General features: G+C 43.4%; 1 protein-coding gene across 8 annotated transcripts; it reads left to right on the plus strand.

Moving 5' to 3' along the window:
- The first annotated feature begins 9,882 nt into the window (after positions 1-9,882).
- Positions 9,883-17,858, plus strand: cdca4 (cell division cycle associated 4). 8 transcript variants are annotated; one of them, XM_045211268.1, is made up of 4 exons: positions 9,883-10,016; positions 13,965-14,631; positions 15,029-15,418; positions 15,720-17,858. In XM_045211268.1, the coding sequence occupies exons 3-4, from the start codon at positions 15,360-15,362 to the stop codon at positions 16,546-16,548; spliced, it is 888 nt and encodes a 295-aa protein (XP_045067203.1). In that variant the 5' UTR covers positions 9,883-10,016; positions 13,965-14,631; positions 15,029-15,359; the 3' UTR covers positions 16,549-17,858. The 8 variants fall into 8 exon arrangements, with proteins under 8 accessions (XP_045067203.1, XP_041720928.2, XP_045067202.1 ...); XM_041864994.2 differs by having other exon boundaries at positions 13,965-14,012; positions 15,286-15,418; XM_045211267.1 differs by having other exon boundaries at positions 13,965-15,418.
- The last annotated feature ends 227 nt before the right edge of the window (positions 17,859-18,085 follow it).

Here is an 18,085-nt window from a genome sequence, read left to right on the forward strand (position 1 = left end):
CTTTCAGCATGACAATGATCCCAAACACACCGCCCGGGCAACGAAGGAGTGGCTTCGTAAGAAGCATTTCAAGGTCCTGGAGTGGCCTAGCCAGTCTCCAGATCTCAACCCCATAGAAAATCTTTGGAGGGGAGTTGAAAGTCCGTGTTGCCCAGCGACAGCCCCCAAAACATCACTGCTCTAGAGGAGATCTGCATGGAGGAATGGGCCAAAATACCAGCAACAGTGTGTGAAACCCTTGTGAAGACTTACAGAAAACGTTTGACCTGTGTCATTGCCAACAAAGGGTATATAACAAAGTATTGAGAAAGTTTTGTTATTGACCAAATACTTATTTTCCACCATAATTTGCAAATAAATTCATTAAAAATCCTACAATGAGATTTTCTGGATCTTTTATTTCTCATTTTGTCTGTCATAGTTGACGTGTACCTATGATGAAAATTACAGGCCTCTCATCTTTTTAAGTGGGAGAACTTGCACAATTGGTGGCTGACTAAATACTTTTTTTCCCCACTGTACATGACAAATCATTTTATTTTATTTGACCACCACCCTAATAAATTGCAGCAGGATGGGATCCATTTCGGAAATAACGACAGAGGTCATACGGCGTGACAGGGACAGCGAGATGGTCATCTGGTGCATCGGCCCTCTCCTTCCACCACACTCTCCTCATTAATAATTAATACACTCAATGACCAAGGCAGCCTGCTTAATTGGACCCTGATGAATCATTAAGTACCCAGCACCTGGCAAGAGCCAATAGGGCACCAAAGCCCTCCCCTTTGCCACCCTTGTCTTTGGCCTGGCTGGTGTTTGTTAATGTACCCGTCTGTCTGAGTCTGAGAGCTTGGTGGCGGCAGCGGTTGCACGGGCAACTGTCGGGACAGCCTTATGGCCTGCGGGGCTTTGGGGGTCCTGTTTGTCTGTGGGGTTGACAGGTGACCAGGGCCTCAATCTCAGATGGTGGCCATTTACGCATCATTCACCTGCCTACACCGTTCAGCCCCGCCCCTCTTGTCACCAGGCAGGCTAGGCTAGTGAGATAAACAGAGCAGAGCTGGCTGGAAAAGGGGGTGGCGTGTGGGTGTGTTGGGGAAGAGTGGGGAGGGAACAGTTGTTGACAAGGTTCCCCTGTCCTGTTTCTAATTTGTTTTAAGGGCTTGTCTGGGTCACGTTCAGTGAGGGCACAACGTTATAGATGGTTCAGAAGGGTCAGTATGGGCCCTGGTCAAAAGTAGTACACTAAAAGTAGTACACTACATAGGGAATAGGATGCCATTTGGGACACACACACTATGGGTCCTGGTCAAAAGTAGTGCACTATAAAGGGAATAGGGTGCCATTTGGGACATAACCAGCATCTCATCAGACAGTATCTCATTCCAAAGTATCCCAATCTGAATGTTGGCCCTATGCCAAAGTCTGATCACTTACACTCAATCTCAAATCAACCCCAAGTCCACTCGCTGGAGCCGGGTTCATAATCCTAGTCAAATTTTTTCAGATGTACACAACAGTCCAGGGCGTGGCTAGGGGTTGTTTCTGGAAAGGACCATTGTCAAATTCCATTCTGTCTGCTACTGATTTGGCGTTACGGCTCTATGTCTAATAAAACAGGGAATACATTGTCACGAACCGGCTCAAGTTCGTAACAAAAGGGAGACACGTGGAGACAAGGAATACTCAAAGTATATATTTATTAACTAAAGTAAACTAAATCAAATAACAATGGTGTGTGTAATCAGTAATCAGTAGTGTAAGTGAGTGTTTGCATGCATAAATGTAATATGGAAAAGTGTTGAGAGGTGCCAAAGCAAACAACCAAAAAGGCCACAAAAATACCACAACCAAAGTCAAAGTATCTGCCTGGAGAGAGTCTCTGTCACGATCGTCGTAGTAATGAGTAGACCAAGGCGCAGCGTGAGAAACAAACATGACTTTAATCAGTTAAAGTTTTGTAAACAAAACAAAACACGACTCGTGAAGTCCACGGTGACACTGACCGAACACGGAACAAAAACCCACAAACCCAAAGTGAAACACAGACAGTTAAATATGGCTCCCAATCAGAGACAACCAGCAAACAGCTGACACTCGTTGCCTCTGATTGGGAGTCACTCAGTCAAACATAGAAACAGAACACATAGAATGAACACACCCTGGCTCAACATAATGAGTCCCAGAGCCAGGGTGTGACAGTACTCCCCTAAAAGGCGCGGACTGCGACCGCGCCTCAACTAAACAAAACATGGGAGGGCTGGGCGGGCATACCTCCTCGGCGGCGGTTCTGGCTCCGGCCTTGACCACCACCCTCCAATACACCCCCCATAGTGCCCCTGGTCCAGTCTGTCGACTTGCACCCCTGGCTTGGTGCGTGGAGGAGGAACGGGCCTTACCAGGCTGACTTCTCGCACCCCTGGCTTAGTGCGAGTGGCAGGAACAGGCCGGACCGGGCTGGCGACGCGCACCGTAGGTTTGGTGCGAGTGGCAGGAACAGGCCGGGTCGGGCTGGCGACGCGCACCGTAGACTTGGTGCGGGTGGCAGGAACAGGCCGGGTCGGGCTGGCGACGCGCACCGTAGACTTGGTGCGGGTGGCAGGAACAGGCCGGACCGGGCTGGCGACGCGCACCGTAGGTTTAGTGCGTGGAGCAGGGACAGGCCGGGCTGGGCTGTCGACGCACACCGTAGGCTTGGTGCGTGGAGCAGGGACAGGCCGGGCTGGGCTGTCGACGCACACCGTAGGCTTGGTGCGTGGAGCAGGGACAGGCCGGGCTGGGCTGTCGACGCAGACCGTAGGCTTGGTGCGTGGAGCAGGGACAGGCCGGGCTGGGCTGTCGACGCACACCGTAGGCTTGGTGCGTGGAGCAGGGACAGGCCGGGCTGGGCTGTCGACGCACACCGTAGGCTTGGTGCGTGGAGCAGGGACAGGCCGGGCTAGGCTGTCGACGCACACCGTAGGCTTGGTGCGTGGAGCAGGGACAGGCCGGGCTGGGCTGTCGACGCACACCGTAGGCTTGGTGCGGGTGGCAGGGACAGGCCGGGCTGGGCTGTCGACGCACACCGTAGGCTTGGTGCGTGGAGCAGGGACAGGCCGAACCGGGCTGTGGAGACGGATAGGAGGCCTGGAGTGAATAGCGGCCACCACCCGTCCTGGCTGAATGCCTACCCTCACACACTCTGTGTGAGGCATCCGCACAGGACGTACAGGGCGGTGTACCCCTGGCCTGGTGGCCTTCTGGATCCGCCCCCTTTTCTCCTCCGTCAGCCCCGTCGTCCCATGCCGTGTGCCCCCCTAAAAATTTTCTGGGGTTGCCTCACGACCGTCCGACGACGACCCTGATCACGCCGTAGCTCCTCTCTATGGCGCGCCTCCACCGTCTCACTCCATGGCCGGCGATCCATCCCGGCCAGGATTTCCTCCCAGGTCCAGGACCCCTGCCCGTCCAAGATCTGCTCCCACGTCCAGGCTGCCTGCTCCTGGACACGCTGCTTGGTCTTGGTATGGTGGGTTTTTCTGTCACGATCGTCGTAGTAATGAGTAGACCAAGGCGCAGCGTGAGAAACAAACATGACTTTAATCAGTTAAAGTTTCTAAACAAAACAAAACACGACTCGTGAAGTCCACGGTGACACTGACCGAACACGGAACAAAAACCCACAAACCCAAAGTGAAACACAGACAGTTAAATATGGCTCCCAATGAGAGACAACCAGCAAACAGCTGACACTCGTTGCCTCTGATTGGGAGTCACTCAGTCAAACATAGAAACAGAACACATAGAATGAACACACCCTGGCTCAACATAATGAGTCCCAGAGCCAGGGTGTGACAGTCTCCTCGATGAATGTGGAAGAGGTCCATTTATGCTGGGACACACCCGGCCCAGGTGTTTCCCATGTAGCTGACGACCCTCCCAACTCCGCCCACCGGCATCCTAATAAGGAAACAAGAGCAAAGAGAGAATACGGCAGACAGAGTGGGAGGGTCGTCACAACATGTAACTCATTTCTGAGGTCTGTGTTGTGTAATATTCTGGCCGTGTCAGTGAGAAAAATATTGGTGGGAGTTCTGGGTAAAAAGAAAAAGAAAGAATGAATTGATGCACAACAAGTTCTGTTGATTCATTGTATGGAATTGTTACCGAATAGACCGAAGCAAGACAATACTTCAGAACTTTGTTCTAGAAATAAAAAGTTTTAAAAAACCTTGATCATCAGAGGAAGTTTAGTCTCAACCTGACCGCATGTGAGAAACTTAGCACCAAACACAATATATGTCTCTTCATTGGTTAACCCCAAACCTCCAGTCTCAATACATGGCCCAGTAATATGTCAATCATGACCACATTTCCATAGACATTATTTTCAAGAGGGACTTAAAGTAGTGAGTGCATACATTTTCCTTCATACTGATCCCCCCGTGGGAATCAAACCCACAAACCTGGCGTTGCAAGTGCCATGCTCTACAAACTGAGGCTTGTCACCAAACACAGCATTTTGTTGCATTTAGGGGTATTGATTGGTCAAGTGAGCCCAGAACCCCTAGTCTCACACATTATGCAAAGGGATGCACATCATTCACAATTTCCCAACATGGGGCAAAACACAATCGAGTTCTCATAGACTGCCAGCAAACAAAAAGCAGCCATTTACATGTTGCTTATGAGTTCATTTCACACTACTTTTTCAATATAATTTTATTGTAAGGCTTGTATGAATGTCCTGCTTAATATAATGTTTGTGTCACTGTCGCAAATCAACTGCATTATACTTAAAAAACACTTAAACTTCAACCAGTAAAATGGCTCTTTGGCTAGCTTTGCTACCAGCCAATGTCAATGAGCGTTAGCATTCTAGCTATCAACTGCTGCATCCAAAATAGGTATTTTGCAACTATCACAACCAAATATAAGCTCAGCGACTTTTCAAGCAATAATCAAAACAACATTGTAAACCTATGAGAACCCCAAAAAAGTGTTTTTGTTTAGAAGTAATAACTACGTAAATCTAGGCTATGTTTAATGGGCCCAGATGACGAAGGGCAGTTGTTTTCCCCCGTGGTGACCGTTGTACTGGTTTATGATGTGAATAGTGACTCAAAATATTGGTACATCCAATCTGGTACAACAGTGGCAGGTTGACCGTTTTGTTGTTGTTTGAACTGCAGATTGCCCATTTAAAGCCAATTCTGGAAGACTAAGCCAAACCGGGAGGGTTAGCAACCCTAGTTCCCTGTTCAAAAGGAATATATATATCAAATATATCATGTAGGGCCATACATTTCCCCTGAAGAACTACAGGTCATACTGTATAACCTGGCATCTTAGTTTGAGACTTGTAGTTCAAAGGGGACAATGTTCTTAATTTTGATCTGTTTCAAATTCTCACATAACAGTCCATGATGAAGAGTCCAATCTTGGCTTGATCATATCATAATGAATGAATGGTGGAATTCTTAAAGCAGCGTTTCTCTATAGGGACCCACAGGAGTGCACGTCTTCCAATATAGCACTTAGACAGGTCCAGGGCTTGCTTGATGATGGTTCAATAGAATGAAAGTTCATATACTGATATGTATGATACAGATGGAAAACATATTCAAAAACTAGAAAAATAACCGGTTTCTAAAGTAGCTATGTGGAGTATGTGGTGTGCTGGGAGGGGTCTTTTTAAGGACCTGACTTGGCATGAAACTCTCTTTAACTCTTCCTCTCCCCACAGAAGTAATCTGCCTGCTCTGCATAGTGGCGACATCTCTCACACTGACCCACTTCTCTGCGGTTTGAGGTCAAGTTTGTCAGTTTTCCAAGGTGTTTGTTTTACACAATCTCTTTTCACTACTCCTACTGGTCTCTCTTGTCTCTGAGGCTCTTTCTTCTGCTTCTCTCTCTCTCTCTCTCTCTCTCGCTCGCTCTCTCGCTCTCTCTCTCTTTCTCTCTCATGGCACCCTCCATTATGTCTTCCTTTTTCCTGAAAGGCATGTATTATTAATGCACAAACAAGCGTGGGCTCCCACTGACTTTAGCCTCTGGAAACACAATCTCACTCTCGGATCCTCTGTTATTCCTTGGAAAAAGCTTCCCCCTTTCCCAAAGGATGATTCCCCAAATGCACCGGATCTCAGGCAAGCCTGAACAACTGTGAAATGAACATGCAAATGCTACAGATTCTATATGTATGTAAAAGATTATGCTTCAGGTATGGTATATCATAGATAGACTATTACCACACTTTTGATAGACTATTCAGTCATTGCATAAGGAAACAAGATATTTCAATAATGTTTTATATTTCTGTTGTTTAACATAAATTAAATAGCAAAATGGGAGCAAAGACAAGTGCGCTGGATAGAAAGTTGTTTAATAAAATAGGTGATGGAAGGATAGATAGTCAGGGGGGGGGACTTGACGTTCTTACTCAGATTTGCATTTTACGTCAAAAATGTTACGGCAAACATCCGCCAACCCAACCCAAATCCCAGATGTGTGCTTATGGGGAAACCTTTATGTATTGGCTGCATTTTAATGAGAAACAAAGATCACAATAGTCTTTGGGAAGAGAAAATTGGGTCAAATATATTTACACATATTGCTATCTTATGGGCCTGTTTCTCCCCCTACTGGCTAACTGAGGTACAGGCAGTAGCAGTATGTGTTGACAATGTGGTGGTGTTAGTCCAGTGTTCTTCAAACCTTCAATCCTGAGCCTGGAGAACAACAACAAGGTGTGCAGGTTTTTGTTACAACCAAGTACTAACACACCTGATTAATCATCAATCCCTTAATTAGCTGGTGTGTTAATACTTATTGACTGGAACAAACGCGTGTACAACCAATGGGTGACAGAATTGAGGTTGGAGAAAGTTACCTCACGAAACGAAAAAAAAAGTCCTTGGTAACAGAACACACACAGATAAATAAATGGGTGGGTGGATGGATGGATGGATGGACAGATGGATGGGTGGACTGATGGAGAATGGGTATATATTGTAATTTTATTTATTATCGCAGACCTAGCATTAGAAAGTACATTAAATACTGCTCCCCCCGCATGGCGCTTGCAACGCCAGGGTTGTGGGTTCGATTCCCACGGGGGGCCAGTATGAAAAATATATATATATGCACTCACTATCTGTAAGTCGCTCTGGATAAGAGCGTCTGCTAAATGACTAAAATGTAAAATGTACAAACCAATACTTCTGTCCAGCTCGGGTAACCGTTTGTCCTTCCCTTGTTCTGAGGTCTGTAGGCTAGCAGTATCTGAGTTGGATAATGTACATGAAGTTGTTATCATGCCACTAGATGGAGACACAGATAACAAATTGTTAACTCATAACTAAGTGGTTTGCCCTCATTTCAGGGTTGGTGCTGTTGCTCATAATTTGTTCTCTTAAAAGTCCAATACAGGTATAGACTGAATATATGAGAACAATTAAGTTGGGCTCCTCAAAACATTATCTATTCAACATTGTCTACCTTAAATAGGCTTAGTTCCTGCTCAAAACCGTCACATGTTCACTAATGTTTTAAAGGTTGGGAACCACTGCCTTAGACCAATCGTCATACAGTACATACAGAACGCTAGACTTTCTACATGGTCCTTGCAATTCGGCATCCTTGGGACGTACAAGTCTGACGTCACCCCATGGAAGTTGAAATTTAAAATGGTTAAGGTTAGATAAGGGTAATGGTTAAGGGTAGGGTTAGGGTTTAGGGTAGGGACATTCCAAGGATCCCGGAGGGCACTAACCATTCTTCACGTCTTTCTTTCTCTATGATCCATTTAAAATACTATCGTCATGGTCACCTGACAATACTTGTATAACCAATTAGGTTTTCAGTAATGTTGGGTAGTCAAGGGATTTTAGCAGAATGTCTAAAGCAGGGTTCTTCAATTCCGGTCCTGGAGGGCCGAAACACCTCTGTATTTCATCCTCTCCTTCTAATCAGGGGCTAATTCAGACCTGGGACACCAGGTGAGTGCAATTAACTACCAGGTAGAAATAAAAAACAGAAGTGTTTCGGCCCTCCAGGACCGGAATTGAAGAACCCTGGTCTAAAGACTCATATGACATAAGTAGACAACAGAATAGCCACAATATTTTGTTTCAAATCAGCATAAGATTCAATTGAATACACAGACTGACGTTTCCTGGGCCACTTTTATGGGTGTGCATCGTTAAGCTTAATGTATGCTTCCCAGTCGAAACAGTTTGTGCGTATATTTTGTGACGTTTCGATCTACAGCAGGGTTTTTATCGGCTTTTCCTGCACCATTTTTTTCTTGAGGCAAGTCGAAGTTTGGTAGCCGAAGTCTATGCCCCTTTGTCGGTGATTGGTCAACAGTATGAAGTGTTTGTTGTCGTTCAACTAGAGATGACTATTTTTGTTGCATATTTTTTCACTTGAGAAATACTGCACCAAACATTGATGTAAAATTGCAAGACTAAAGACCTCTGTAAACACCTCAAAATTAATGACACATTTCTTGATTTATCTTGATTAATTCTGACTATTTTGAGGAAGTGTTTCTTTCTGTGTTGTTGCTATAGTGTCACAAGAGGGACAAACAGTAATATTGCTGCTTTTTTCTTGTTTTTCAACCGAGAAGGCCTTTTTAATGGAGCATGTGAGGCACAGACTTTCACTTCACCTAGCTGAGTTCTGCTAGGAGCAATCCGAACCTAGTATGCGGATGCCTTTACACTAATAAAAAAGGTGTTAATATATGTTCTGTATTGCTGTCAGGAGCATCCCACACAAGCTGTCTCTCTCACTTTACAGCCAATTTATGCTTGATACGAAAATGTGGTCGGAGGCGCGGTATGGATGGTGTGACGCAATGGCGGAGCCTCTGGAGGCATGCAGACGCCAAATTGAGCACCATATCGCATCGCCTTGCGCCTCACATTTTGTAACAATGCGGAGGGCTCCGTATCACTCTGCATTGACGTATCACTCTGCATTGACGAGGGCGGGAGGTCCTGTATAAACACAAACTCACTTCCTTGACAACTTACTTCACAACAACTGCGCTGCTCCGCGAGGCGCAAAAAGTATGTGTGCTCTGACTTCTGCGGAGTCCGCATCGCAGTAAATGCTGTATGGCCAATGCAGACGTTGGATTGACCATATTGCGCCTTTAAGTGTCGCCTTTGTTGTCGCACCTCAGCCTTGTCCGTGGTACTGCTGTCATTGCACTTTCTGTGTGCTGACAGGCAAAGATGGGACATATGTTGGGGGTTGAGAGGGTGTAATCACTACTCACACACTAAGAATAGCTAAATATGTATTTTTAAGCAAATACGGTCCTAAACAGAGTAATGGAAACCCCATTGTTGAAGGATTTACAAATTACACAGTGGCAGTGGTCATTTCCTGATATGCTATCTGGTCAGACCCATTTGGTTGGACAGTGACCTAGAATGCAGCCTAGTTTCATCACATTTTGCTTATGTTTTAATATATATATTTTTTTATTGAGGTGTTGAAATAATAACAAGATTGTTTTATTTTGTTCACCATTGAATTTCTTGATACTTTTGTAAAGGTCTTGTGATGGATCCATTCAGTCTCCTATCTTTAGGCTATGTAGCCTGGCCCTGAGTTAAAATAGTTTATTTACCTATTACTTGGCTGATAAAAATGTATATGTTCATGTTCAATCTCCTCTTTCATTTTCATCCAAGCTAGTTGTGTTTAATTTTAGATTCAGTAAGCCTCAAATGTTTCCCAAACAGAGCGGGTATTGTGTCAGAAGTCTGTGGACCGGTGCTGCAATCTGTTTATTCAGTGTGGCTTTTGTTCATGTTTTCCCTAGTTCAAGCAACCGCCTGTCGATCAAGATCTATGTGTCCGCCCACTTCACCCTTCCCTCTGCTGCATCTGGCTGCCTGGCAGCAGTGCTTCGAACACAATTTTGTATCGGGGGAAGCTGAGAGCTGCGCCTTTAATTCGTTTATTTACGAAGAGCACATGAACCCTCGGCTAAAAAAGCTGATTCTGTAAAGGTAAGCCAAATAAAATGAAATATTAAATACGTAATGTGTGTTGAGTGTAACGAGTTAATGGTCTTTATTAAAAAAAATTATAAATAAAATACCCTTCGAATGTGTTAAAAATGCGCGGTCGATTTCGAACGCAAGTGCTCAATGCGGAAGTTCACGAGTGGTATTTATCGGTCAACATTCCATATATATTTCTTACATTGTAACATCTTGCCACCTGTAGCCTGGTAATCAGCCATTTGATGTGGTTTACCAGACGTGGTCTTTCAGGATACATTTTAACTAGTGTTTAACGAACAGAAGTTAACAAAAGTAGATAGTACATTCAAAATGGCTTCCTTTCTGTCGCTTCCCTTTCCCTCTAAGTTCCAATGTTTGCGTCTGAAAAGTAAGTTAAGGGGACAACACATAAAACATTATAAAGTATATTGTTCTGGTGGACCAAGTTTTGTTGTCTCATAATATTGATCAGTTAAGGCGCCCGCATACTAGGTTCGGTTTGCTCATAACAGAACTCAGCTAGGCAACACGAACATCTGTACCTTGCATACTCCGTTAAAAGACCTTTGCTTGAAAAATATGACATTGTTTCCCTCTTGAGACGCCGTAGCAACAAAATAGCCAGCCACTTCCTCAAAATAGTCAGAATAAATTTAAGATAAATCAAGAAATCTTTAATGAATGTTGACGTTTTTGCTGAGGGTCGTAAGCTTCTTTCTGCATGCTTCAGTTTGGCAGGCGCCTAGGCAAACCGAAACAAGTGTGCTCATATACTCCTTTAAAATACCTTTGCTTGAAAAATGAGAAAAGTGGCAATAGTACTGTTTGACCATCTTGAGATGCCGTAGCCAGTATACACTTCCTCAAAATAGTCAGAATTTATTTAAGATAACTAAATAAATTGGTCTTAAATTTGTACGTTTTTGCAGAGAAGATCTTAGTTGCGCAATTTTACATCTAACCAGTAGCAGTGCATGGGTAAAATCACAGGGGAAGCCCGCCCCCCCAAAAAAACCCATATTATAATAATAATAATATGCCATTTAGCAGACGCTTTTATCCAAAGCGACTTACAGTCATGCGTGCATACATTTTTGTGTATGGGTGGTCCCGGGGATCGAACCCACTACCTTGGCGTTACAAGCGCCGTGCTCTACCAGCTGAGCTACAGAGGACCACACCTACACTGTATGTGTAATTGCATTGTTTGCTGTTAATTCATATGCCTTGCAACCATGATATATAGATATATATATATATATATATATATGTGTATGTGTATGTATATGTGTGTGTGTCTAAAGGAAGAGACAATAAGAAGACAGTGGCAGAATAAATTAAACCACACCTTTGTTTTATCACAAAACCGGATAACAACCTCTGTCCGGTGAAGTCCACGACACATATTGCATGTTACAGACAGTTACATTATCTACAGCATGGTTAAGCAAGTTAATGTTTCCGAAATTTTGGGACGACTGAACAACTATTGAATTAGAACCACAGAGAGATACCGCAAGTCTCAAAGAAAACAAGAGTTGCCTCCACTATTCCAGCACCATTTCAACATCATCAAATCACCTCTGCTTAGTCTAATACAGTGACAACTAAAAGATACCAAAAAACAATTTAGTCCTATCAATATAAGCTAAATATGATGTGGCTGTCCAGGGTTCTGATTTCTGTTTGCGTGCGCGCGCGTTCGTGCAAGTAGAAAAACATGTTGACTCACCATACTTGTAGAGAAACGCCAATGCCATCCTCCTCTCTTTCATGTTGACAAAACGTTCTATCACTCTGTCATACAGTACACACTTTTTTATTTTTTGTTGTCCTAGGCTACCTGGATAAAATGCTTGCTCGCTAGCCTAACTTCCATTCGTGGGCAACGTTAGCTAGTTAACATTAGCCTTCTACATTTAGCTACATATTGAACTTCCATCCTCTCAGGACAGGGGCACAACAATGTATGGATTAATGGTTGGATCAGAATCGCTGTTATAATCATTCGCCAGTATGGATAATTAAATAAAACCACAAGTCCAAATCCCTATCTCCATCCATGGCTAATTTAGGAAAGGGCATATTTTAGCTAGCTAGCCACCGGAGGACAACAACACAACGAGATGCAAAAATTCAAACTGTTTATGTTAATGATGTATGCTCTCAAAGCGATTTGATAGGAAAGACACCAAATCCAATCTGGCTTCCCTTGACACCTTTTCCCCCCCGCCAGGACCATTCACAGTTGAACTCACTCAGTTTAACTCAACGCTGATTGGCTAATTTGTTATACTATTTTTGTTAAGGGAGGCCAAATGCTTAGTGGCTTCCCTTGCATTCAATGCTACAGGCGGCAACAATGTCATACTCGTTTGGACCAGGCCGTATCAGGTAGATGGCCTATACGTAGAGAGACAGAGTTTCACTCGCTCAGATGCGCTGTTTTGCTCGCTCGGATGCTTTCTCCTGTGAGATACATTCAGCCTCTTGCGAATTGAAGGAAAATTATGAAACACAGAGAGACAAAAGATAAATCATTTGATGTAATAATTGTTTTGTTTGTTGGGGGGGGTACATTTTTGGGGAAGCCTGGCTTCCCTTGGCGTCCATGAATACACGCCACTGCATCTAAATAAGATGTTTGATGCAGTATTTCTCGTCTATCATAGAATGACAACAAACACTTCATTGAAGAATCCCTACTGTTGACCAATGACTGACGAAGGGGTGTAGACTTCGGCTACCGAAAAACTTGCTGAACACCAAAACGGCACAAAATGTTGTCATAATATTAATTATATGCAAACTGTTTAGACTGGGAAGCAGGCGACAGGCTTTACCCCGCTTCCAGTCTCTCGTCGATTCATTTTTATTTTTTTACTGCTATTTTACTATGTTCGCGTTCCCCTGCTCAGACAATTGCGTTCATCAGCCAATGGTTGTGTGCCACATTATCGACTGTGTCATCGACTGACAGATTGCTATAACATATGATGTGGTTAGCTGATAAGTAAAATACCTATCCAGGCATTGTAAGATCTGGCAGGCGTCAGCAACGCTTGGGCAGAGGAATGCGTCCATTGTAGCCAGAGCGGTAGGCCTATTTGTCATCCGGCCGGCGATGAATCAGCATTGTGACCATGTCAGTACGGTGGGGGGAAGGGAGGAGTAACATTAGCTGGGTGGAACTTCCACAGTAGGGAGGCATGTAGGTTTGTGCTATTCAGGATCCTTGGGACATCTCTACCCGAAACCCTAACCTTAACCATAACCCTTACCTAACCCAACCCAAACCATAACCAGCTAAAATTTCAATGGGGTTTTGTCAGAGTTGGACATCACAAGGATCCCGGATAGCAAGTACCATGTTGGTTTGATAGAAATGTCGGTATTTGTATTCGACAGACACAGTGTATGTTATTCACCACTGTGCCACTGCCAATGTAACGGGCCTGGAGGATGAGGATTGCAAGGCAGGAATTTTTATACCTTTACAAGACACCACTGAAGATACTAGGTTTAATTTGTGTAAGTGTAATTTACATCCACTCGTGTAGAGGTCAAATTATCGTCTGGGGCCAAAAGGCTAGATGCTCATTGTAGATATGTTGTTTAATTTTTTTCAATAACTACTACAGTATAAGGTTGATTTCAAACTAATGGTTAAAAAATAAATGATACAGGCAATCATTTTTTCAAGCCCATCAATCCATTATGGCCCTCTTGGAGTTTAATGTCACTGTCGAAGCAAACTCAGCAGAAACTCAGCTGTCCTAGTTTACGAGGAACATTTTCACTTTGGGAAAAAAACACAGTTTGTTACAAACAAATTCTAATCCACTGTAGGCAATTTGAAAATCATTAATGATAATCATGTTTTTGTTGTGATTTGCCATACAAGAGGTAGCTGGGAGTTTACTTACCATGGTAAATGCTCATAATTTGCAGACTCACCATTTCAGAAGTGTGGCAAAAATGGGGTCATATTTGTGTCAGGTAGGCTGATCTCCCATGCCTTCATCTCAACCGTAACTGACCCCTCTCCCTCAATGTTATGTGTTACCCTTATAGCTAACGGGTGTTAATCAAGATTCTGTCCTGTGATCTTTGTGACTATCAATCAAATAATCTCAATTTGCATACAAATTCCACTCTTCAATATGAAATACAAAATTTGCATTACACATGTGATTCTTTGTTTTTGCCTGCAACTAACATTTATTGGTTTGGTGTACAAAACGATGCATACTGCCCCTTGCCCTTCCATCTTCCTGAAGCTCGAGCAACCTTCAGGTTCTCACCCAATGCAATGTGACACAAACAATTTGTATTGAGGAGGTAAAGCGGGCATTATTATTTTTAGCTGCTCATAGCCTTTTACAGTTCCTCAGCACCTGGTCCCAGTAGCAGAGTTCCAGTGTATCTCCCCCTCCCCCCTTCTGCACACACACGGGTCACCCAGTGACATTGGATGTAATGTGCATTGACGTGCTGGTTACTGTCATGTGTTCTCCCTGCTCTAGCTGGATGTTAGTCACTTTTAGGCTCCCGCAGCCCTGGTTGGCTGACCGCCGTAGCTGGAGGCAAGTGTCCAACACTCGTCTCAGTACTGGATGTATGTACAAAGTGCTATTTAGCCATTAGCCATTTTCAGTGTGTGTGTGTCTGCCATTTTATCTTTACTCAGCTTAATTTTGGGGGGTAATATTACAAATGCTTGCATCGGGAGTGGGATCTCTTTTTCTGTTTAAGGCACTATTCTTGAATTGATATAGGTCCAATTTCCACATCTTCATGTTTAGCTTTTCTTGCAAATGGCTCCAGCAAGTCTGTGTTCATTTGTTTTAGGGATATGTACTTATGATAATGATTTACAAATACTGACATAGGTCGGAATATGCTCTTGATACATTAACTAAGAAACGTTTTTTAAATAATCCTGGTTTGAAGTTGATGTCTCTCTGTTTTGTCTGTAAACAGAAATTTATTTTTGAATCCCTTTGTCTTAACAGGCATTTACTAAAATGTCATATTGGACGATGCGCTCAATGGACGTTGGATAATCAACAAAGATCCTATCGCTTCAGACGAATGCCTTACTGGCATTGTTCCTCTTTCTCTTTCTCTACTGTAGCACACAAACAAGCTTTGAGTTTGCTTCCCGTTTCAAGACTGGAGAGCTAGAGTGTGCTCCAATCCCAAGAATTATGGTAGCAAGCTGTACTATTTTATCAGTGTGATGATCTAAATTGGATGTTCCACTCAGCAGGCACCTTGCAGGTCTGTCTGAAAAGACCTGAAAATGAGTTAAGAACCGAAGTTTTTCAGTAACATGCAGGAGCGATGAGCAAAAGAGGAGGCCGCCCCGTATATATGCGTCACCGTAGGAAAGGTAGAGAAAAGTAAATTAACACACAAGTACATTATTCATAATATTTTCAGGTGCACTCAAGTTGAACATTTTCAATTCTAGCATTAGCAAATTGTCATAACCTTTTGAAATCCTAATCCTGATATTCTAGTGTGTTTTATTAAGAAATCTTATTACTATAAGTAAATAGGACATGTGCACTTTTGGCATCTTTACAGAACAATATAAAACATTGAAATACTAAGCATAACTAGCAAAACAACGGAATGGAAAAGGTTACTTCTGAAAAAGCTTTATGTTCTAACCAAAGTGCTATTTGGCTCCCCCCACAGGGCCAACATGTACTCCAAGGGCACCAAACGCACGTTCTCTGACGGTGTGGACGACAAGGCGGTGGCGGCATCCTATAGCCTGCAGCGCCAGTCCCTACTGGACATGTCCCTGATCAAGCTGCAGCTGTGCCACATGCTGGCGGAGCCCAACCTGTGCCGCTCGGTGCTCATCGCCAACACGGTGCGCCAGATCCAGGAGGAGATGGCCCAAGACGGCAGCTGGCAGGTGGTCACCGAGGCCTTAGGTGGCTCTGGCCATGGCCCATCTGATCGCCTGGTGGACACTGAGGTTCTGTGCCAGTCGCCGGCGCCGGAGCAGCAGGACGGCGGTCCTAAGCTCTACTCAGTGATGGGCTACGACGGCTGCCGCGAGGAGGAAGTGGTGACGGACAAGGCACTGTGTTCTGTGGTTGTCGGCGACAGGGCCCCATCCCTCCTGTTGGGGACCATTGGCCACTGCTGGGACAGGGGGGAACTGAGAGTGGTGGAAGTGGAGGATGAGGTCAGCGAAGACTCAGGTACGGGGGACGAGGAGGAGACGGGGTCTGGGGAGGGGACTAAAATGGCAACGGGGCAGCTGTTCGGGACTTTCGAGATCAAGAACGGCGCCCCCGAGTCAGACCCGGCACTAGAGGAGCTGTTCTCTGACGTTGATGCCTCGTATTATGACTTGGACACCATGCTGACAGGCATGCAGAGTGCCCCAAAGATGGGGCCTTACGACTTTCTGGACAGCTTGGCCTCCTCACACGGCCCTGTGTCCAACTCCAGCTGTAGAGCCGATCTCAATGAACTTGACCACATTATGGAGATCATTGTGGGCTCATAGATTAGACTTAAAACTCGAATACTGTTTCATTGATCTTGTGCCACTGTCTTTTTGTCTTGTATGTGCGAACATACAGTATTTACACGCCTTCCTCTGTATGGAAACTAAGTGAAATCCATCTCCGTGCAATGAAATGTTAATCTGAAAAGGTTCACAGTTTTTCAAATTCACAATCCTTTTTTCTTATGTATATTTTCTTTATGTTTGTATTTGAGTGTGTACTCTCTTCTGTTTTTTTACTGTTGTTTTTGTTTTAATTTATTGTACTTATTACACTACATGAATTCAGAGCAGCACAACATATTTACATGAACTATACATATTTTCTTTCAAAAAATATATACGATTGTTAAAACATTTCTGTATAAATATACAAGTCTATATTTTTTACTATAGAGACAGTCTGAGAATTGTTCCAGACTGTCTGACTTTTTTAAAATATATTTCTAAACCAGAACGATTGCACAAAAGCTCAATGTGTGATTGGGACTAATTTACCTTTTGTCTTCCAAAAGTTTAACTTTGGTTGTGTCTTTTGAGCTACAAGAGCAAAGAGGCATTGTCGAAAACATGAATTGTGTTCAGTATGCTCACAATGTGATGCACCCTTGTCTTGGTCTATGGTTTGGTGCTACAGTATATGCACCGTGTACAGTATTCCTTATAAACACATTGCCTTGAGCCATACAGTTAGTTCTTGCACCACGGCTAGCTGAACCTCACGGCCTAGCATGTGGTGCCATTTGTTTGCTATTAGAAATAACGTATGTTCTTATATTTGTCTCCTTACAAATGAAGAATTGTAATGGGTATATCTCTCATTTTATGTTATGACTTTTAACCTATTTAATTTATTAAGCGCAAACATAAGGTGGTGTTAAACCTTGGTAATACTTAAGGTTGCAGAAGCTTTTCAGCTTTCAAACATGAATTGGTATTTGGAATCATAATGAGTTTCCCAACTTTCATGCATACTTTTAGTACTTTTAGTGAAGTAATTACTTTCTTATTCAAAACAAACTGAGAACATGCAAAGAATTGTGCTATTCAGCTGACCTATTCCAACAAGAATGTATTTTCTTTACCAAGTTCAAAGCCTGCACTCAGGCACAAGATAATATTGTGAGTAAACAACTGATTGCTGATTAAACAGACATGAGGTGGAAGATCACACATTTCTTTTTTATAAATAAGAACTGTACATTAGACATTCGTGACCATGAGCTAGAGTAAATGTTGAATTTTTTTATACAAGTAAACTAGCAGTTTATACCATTTTTAATAAAGGTTACAACATATTGTAATATGAATGAATTGAGTGGTTATCCGTTTTTTGAGGACACATTAAGTATTAATTGATGTTGAATTGCCATTCCAAATTAGTTTCCCTGCCAATCTTTCAGCTAAACCAAACAATCACATTATTCAAATTATGTAAAAGAGAAAGCTATACAGTTAAAATAGTGCAATTGAGCTAAAACTACTTTTACTCAAGCAAAATAAAGCTACTAGACCTAAATGTGTAATCTGTAAGACT

This window comes from Coregonus clupeaformis, chromosome 36 (assembly GCF_020615455.1).
Source record: "Coregonus clupeaformis isolate EN_2021a chromosome 36, ASM2061545v1, whole genome shotgun sequence".
In the NCBI taxonomy this organism is placed as follows: domain Eukaryota; kingdom Metazoa; phylum Chordata; class Actinopteri; order Salmoniformes; family Salmonidae; genus Coregonus; species Coregonus clupeaformis.